Consider the following 6,535-nt stretch of genomic DNA (forward strand, 5'->3'; position numbering starts at 1 on the left):
GAAAGATGTATTGATGATGTTCAAGGCACATTTCTGTAATTGTTTCTATCCCCAATGATGCATCTTAACTTTGAGAGTATGAAGTCACACAGGCTTTTCTACTGAGCTAATTCCAGCCCCTGCTGCCTTCGGTCCCTCATGTGGGGCACAGGGGCATAGGTACCTTTTCCACAAGCCTCAGTCTAAGAAGAGATAAGAGGATCCCAAATGGAAATGCTGTACCAGTGATGCAGAACGTCTTTTCCACAAGCCTCAGCCTAAGAAGAGATAAGAGGATCCCAAGTGGAAATGCTGTACCAGTGATGCAGAACACTAAAAAAAGATTCTCTAGGTTATGGTGCAACCTTAGAAACTGCCACAACTTAAAGAACTGCTACTACAACCCAAATCACACACCCTTTCTCCATCTCAAGTGTCCACATGGACAACAACCTGGTGGTTGCTTGCCAAAGGGTCTTGAGATCCCTCAAGTAAAATAACTACCTGAGAGAAAAGCTGGAGATATTGATAGTATCCAGAAAGGCAGACTGTGTAGCTCAGCACCTGTACCAAGCACAGTGGGTTTAAATACCAGCAAGGTAAACTACAGGACCACTGGGCTTTACTGTATCAGGTACCTTAGCCAATATTTCTCTTTGCACATGCACCACATCAGTTTTCCCATTAAAGCCTATCAACTGGAAGCAACTTCCCAAGTATGATTTAATAAGTCCAAATCCAGGACCTGACCCAGACTTCATTCAGTGCTAAAGAATCACTTGCCAGCCAGCCATGCAAGCTGCATCTTAATCTCTCTTCTTTGCTACTTGTTTCGGGGGGTTAGGGATTTTTTACTTGTTTTTTTACAAGATAGATTAAATTTCCTGCCAACCCACTTTTTCATTCAAGCATGTTGCAGAGGAAGTGGGAGGAAGGAGGAAATCAGGAACAAACAACAAGCAGAAAATGGCATTAGAAGGCTTAGTGAAGACTCTGATCTCTAGCCATGCGCACTGCCCCGTTCCTACACATCAGCAATGCTCTCTACCACAGGGAAAGGAAAAGTGCTTTTTTTAGCTGTCGTCGTCTATGGAAACACATCAAAGAAAATATGCCAGAGCCCTAGAGTCGACAAGTCTCAAGGCTACCAAGTTTCTTCTCCCCAAAAAATTGCATTCACCAATCCATGCCCAAAGCTTTTGCCATATATTATCTCCCACTCACTCTCCATGGCTGTGTAGATGACCTAATGAAACCCTTCTCTGCTCTGTCCACCAGCCAACAAAAGCTCTGAGCTAGTGCCAGGCTCAGGAAATGCGTTGCATGTCCTCTCACTTGCTTAGGAGATCACAATCCAGGTAATTCTTGGTAGCATCTTCCAGGCACTTGCAATGCACAGAGGCAGACATGGAAGAAAGCAGTTTGAGAAAAAGAACCACAGCCTTTCACTCTCCCTGCTTTCAAGGCTTGCTTTGTCTCTGATGTGCATCTACTCCCCACCCAAGGAGAGACATAGCTCAGTGGGATCAGTGACATTGCATTCCCTTCCTCAACACCCATATTCCTAATCCTCATCAGCACTTCTTGCCCTCATGGCAAGAACAGAACTGTAACAAGGGCATGGTGGAGGAACCTCTGCTTTGCTGGCATCAGGAGAACTAGCTGCAGGGCAGGATGGCCAGCAGCACTTGGAAAAAGCTCAGGGACAAGGGCAACTCAGTCATCAAGATGCCTAACAACAGCATTGCTCCAGGCCTCCCTTTAACAGAGGCCATATGAGTTGATGGGACGGCCTATTGGGTCTGCTCTGAGGTGAACTTGGGAAAGGCATGTGCTTCCTCAGTTTTATTTACCTGTATTAGAAATGTTCAAGACCCTCATAAAAGAATTTGCTGAATGATTTTGGGTTCATTTGGTGTTGGCAGACACATGCACAAACCCATCCACTTGCTCACAAACCAGTGGCACCATGGCTGGGAAGATCCCAGTTAAAGTGCAGGCACAGGAAGACACTTGCATGCCTAAAGTAAATGAGGCTGGGATGCAAAATCTTGCTTCCAAGAGAAATCCAGTAACCTGCAAAAACTTACCAACATGCTTGATGAAACCACGATTATCATGAAGATTCTTTCAATATAAAAAAATATGTTTGATTTCCTCTGCCCAGTACCAAATTGATCAGCCAGTTACCTCGATCCTGGGTGTCATCTGAGGCTATCCTGATTTGAAAAACTCTTGATGAGGGCCTAAACCATGATGTAGGGAGGACTGATCACCTGAGCATCCCGTGTCCTCATGGGGAAACCAGGCAGTCTTGGACAGGACACCATCTGTTAGACCGGCTTCTGCTGGAAATTCATCTGTGTTCCAGCAAGGGTGTGTTGAAGTGCATGCATCTGAGTAATTTATTTTTTTTTAGCTCAGATGAATCAGCAGATACAAGCCTAAAAGCTGCATACGTTGAAAAAACTTCTGGCAGTTTACAGATCAGATTTCTCAAATATTTAAAATTGAGCTCTCATCTACACCAACCACTAAAAAGATATCTGCTGCTAAAGTGTGAAGCATCCTCTCATGATTATTTCTGTCTCAGCACTCAAATGTGTTAGAACAAGGTCCTCTGACACTCTTTGGTGGAAGGTAATATAACCAATATAACATTTAAAGTAACACCCATGGCACCCACTATAGTGGACAACCCCTAATACAGAGCTGGTGTTCAAGACTATCAGCAAACTCAAGCATTTCAGTAGTGACTTTTACTTACAGCTATAATAGCTTGAACTTTTGTTTGCTTTTTAATGATAAACTAAAACTCCAGAGCACTACCAAGTTATCAAACTAGTATTACTTCTTTGCTAGATATTTGTAATGCAGCACTGTGTCGCTAGAAACAATTTACAGGTTAAAACTCCAGCATACCAGGTGCTGCACAAACCTAGTAAACTATTCTGCATCTTAGGAAATTCTGCTCTAGATCAACAGAGATGTGCAGAAGAATGACCTAAGGGGCAAACCAGTGGCAAAGAATGGATAGTATGGCAGAATACTGACAGAACTATCATGGGAATAAAATGGAAAGATGCTATTAATGTCACATCAAGATTGCACAATCAAAAGATGAAAAATGGAAACAGTAAGAGTCCTATGACAACTTTCTGAAAATGGCAATCCAGTCATATTATTTACTGTAAGGTCTACAGCTGAAAACACATTTACAAGAGTATTTTAAAGTAGGTGTTGAAAAATTCCAAGGAATGAGACCATGATGCATGTGCAGCAGGGCTGAATTACCACTGCTGCTGGATCTGTAGGTTTGTGGTTTTAATAATAACTCTCAGAATATCTGGGGGATTTTTAGAGAAGAAGCAGGGAAAATGAAACACAGAGAGAAAAATGCAAAATCTCTGGCAAAACAGAGAGGTTGCCCTAACTAATAATAACCTTCTGGTAGCAGCTGTTTATACAGACTAAGCGTGTGCTTCCTAGTCCCCTTATGCCCTGAAAGTGTGAATGCTCAGACACTGAAACGTCCCATGCTCTGTCTATGGGGATCAGCACTTCCATTAAATTCCTGAGTTTCCCCCATCAAACTTATTCAAAAGCCCAAGAAAATTGAATCTTGGATGAACATGCCATGTTTTAACTTGGAAAACCAATACATGAGTACAATTGGGCAATTTTAAAAAACATTTTCCCACATCACTCCAAGCAGCAAAGGGTCTCCCCCTGCCAAATGACAGAAAATAAAATTCATCTTTGTCTAGAGAAGTAGAGACCTTGCAAGCCTGGGAAATTTTACCTTCAAGGGCAATGTCTCAGACTATTATGAGTGAGAAAAACAAGGCTATAGTACCAGGGCTTACTACCAACTGGCTGGCCTAATAACATGCAGCTTTTGGTTCATGGTCACTACTTACTGCCAGCTACATCAAGGACAAGTGTTAACAGCCAAATTCACTGTAGTTACAGAATCAGGCAGGGGGAGAAAAATAAGCAGCAGCAGGGAGACATAAGTCCTTTTTTTATATGAATAAAATTTTATTGAATTTTATACAATTAGAAAGAACAAAGAAAGAGGAGCAAACAGTCTCATGGAGGGTAGGAACCAGAAGAGCTTTCCCAGTAGAGGAGGGGGCCTGCTGAGGGCAGTGTTCCTGTAAATGTCACACAAGGGTTTTACAAAAGCAGAGAGAATGTGTCTGAGCTTTTCTTTGATTGTTGGGTTTTTTTCCCTCCCACATTCGGGTTTCTAAAGCCACTCTTCTTCCCCCATCAGTCCTACCACCCAGCAGCAAAGTGAGCAGACAGGCGAGAAAGAGGACTGCTCCAGTGAACTGTGTGTGCACACAGAGCAACCACCTGCCTGCACCACTGCAGGGGTTTGCACCCTTTCTGGATGGAGTTGTGTAGAGGGGGGAAGGAAGGGAAGTTGGATTTTTTTCTTCCTTTTTCTTTCTTTTTTTTTCTTTTTTTTTTTCTTTTTTTTCTTATTTTTAAGCAAAGAAGGCACAAAATCTCAGCCAAGCTTCAAACCTAGTGCTGCTTGGGAGCTTGCAACCTCCCAAAAAGCCAGTGTGTCCATGTGGGAACCCAGCCCTCACCTGTCCCTCCTCTTCCTCAGAGTCTGTGCTTGCATTTGAAAGGTACTGCTCAGGTAGAAGGCCCTGCCCAAGGTTTGTGCACTGCTAGGGAAAGTAAAGCCGTGCTGGGACAAGGAAAGTGGGGATGAGGAAGAGTCTGTTGGCTTAAACAGACCCTTTTTTTCAATGTGAGAACTATGGAAAGTCACCTGTGACTCCCCACATTGCTTTTCCAAGAGCAAACCTGGGAAGGCTCTGGTGCTTTTGGAGGTGATCACTGCCTTTGCCTGTGCAAGGGTTGGTGTTATGCAGGAGGGCCAAGACACCCATACAGGCATGGTCTGTTTGAGCTAGCACTCTCTAAGAGGGGAAATCCCAGCCCTCAGTCCAGCCCTCCAAATGGCATCAGGTTCCTTCAGAGGTTTCAACTCTTGGCTTTGATTAAGGCTATTTAGTTGTAATACAAAAAAAGTAGAGGTGCCAGCCACAACCACCTGCCTGGCTGCAGGGAGATGGCAGAGCCAGTGGCCGATGCCACCAGTACCCAGTCCCGGGACACTGAGGGAAGTAGGGGAGGCAGAGAGATAGCTTTTGGGCTTCCACAGGGCTATTACCCTTCAGTAAGCCTCTGCTTTCTAAAGAAAGGTATTTGGAAATGAATCCTGCCAACCTGCCTGTGCACATAGGAGAGCAGCAATGAAAACTCTGATGCCTCTGTATGAAGGCCCCAAGCACATGTGCCCTTGCCATGCTGGCCAGCCCTGGATGAGTAAAACCCACCATGCAAACATCAAAGCTGTGGAGTTTGAAGTGATTTGCCCTAAACCAGAGCAGCCCAGGGGAACAGATGCCTCATGAACCTGCCTGGTGCTCTACCACACCACCCTGCTCCTCTCTGCCTCCTGAATAACCTCAGCAACACTCCAAGAAAAAAAGAGCATGAGCCCTACAACAGCAGCGGCAACACACCCTCACCCTGCATGGAGTGTCTCAGAGAAAGATGCTCAGATGGCTGTGTCCTCCATAGCTATGAATAGGGCTCTGGTGTCACCCCAACCTAGTGCAGGAAAAACACCTAGTTTGGGAAGGACCTGCATGTGTCCATGTGTGTGTGCCTGTGTGTGTCTGTGTGTGTGTTGAGGTGGGGACAGAACTGCAAAAAATAAAGACAAATGCTCCCCACCCTTGCTCAACTGTCCCCTTGGCCAGACTGGTGGCTATGCCACCAACTCACCCCTCCAGCCTACCAGCCTGTCCCCATGCCTCCTCACACCTGGCCCTTGTGCACTGTTTTCCTTAATCTGACAGCAGAGCCAGGACCATGGGGAGGGGGCTGGAGCCACCGTGTTGAAGCATACCCTGCCTCAGCATCCCTCCCTGCTCAGCCTTCCCTGCCCCAACGCAGGCTGTCGTCCTCTTGGAAACAAAATAGCAACAACAACGGAAACAAAATAATATATATATATATATCTCCCCGAACCTCCCTGAAAGACCCAAATGAATGGAATCAGTCCCCAACAAAACCAACAGGAAATAATAGCAAAAGTTCCCCCCCTCGAGGTCAGGGCCAGGTACACGTCCCAGCTGGGGCCCAGCAGCCAGGGAGCATGTCCTGCCCTCCCTGCTCCTCCGGCCTTGGCACATCTATGGCATCTATCAGTGCGAGGAGCTCCAACAGCTGGGAGGAAAGTGGCTCGGGCAGGGCTGTCCCACCAGCTGGCAGCAGCCTTGGTCCGCAGCCTTGAGAGGGGAGGGCAGGGTGGAGAGGTAACCGTGTGTCCCTCCGCCGCTTCGCTGCCTTCCAGAAAGGAGCAGGGTCTCTTCGCCCCACCGGGTAGGAGAGGCCCCTTGCTCATCTCTTAGCCACCCACATGGTCCTACACCAGGGAGCCAGCCCGGCTCTGAGCGGGCACCATGACAGGGACAGCCCCGATCCGCTCCAGCGTGGCCTGGCTGACGGCATAGGAACGGGT

General features: G+C 46.4%; 1 protein-coding gene across 1 annotated transcript in view; it reads right to left on the bottom strand.

Moving 5' to 3' along the window:
• Window positions 1-6,439: 6,439 nt before the first annotated feature.
• Window positions 6,440-6,535, bottom strand: part of IGSF11 (immunoglobulin superfamily, member 11) — a gene marked incomplete at its 5' end in the record, with an annotated part of 5,196 nt that continues 5,100 nt past the window's right edge. The window contains one exon of the mRNA XM_009072105.1: window positions 6,440-6,529. Within this exon, the coding sequence (XP_009070353.1) occupies window positions 6,440-6,529 (90 nt within the window). The remainder of the gene's footprint in view (window positions 6,530-6,535) is intronic.

Source organism: Acanthisitta chloris, unplaced genomic scaffold, assembly GCF_000695815.1.
Source record: "Acanthisitta chloris isolate BGI_N310 unplaced genomic scaffold, ASM69581v1 scaffold4243, whole genome shotgun sequence".
Classification (NCBI taxonomy): Eukaryota; Metazoa; Chordata; class Aves; order Passeriformes; family Acanthisittidae; genus Acanthisitta; species Acanthisitta chloris.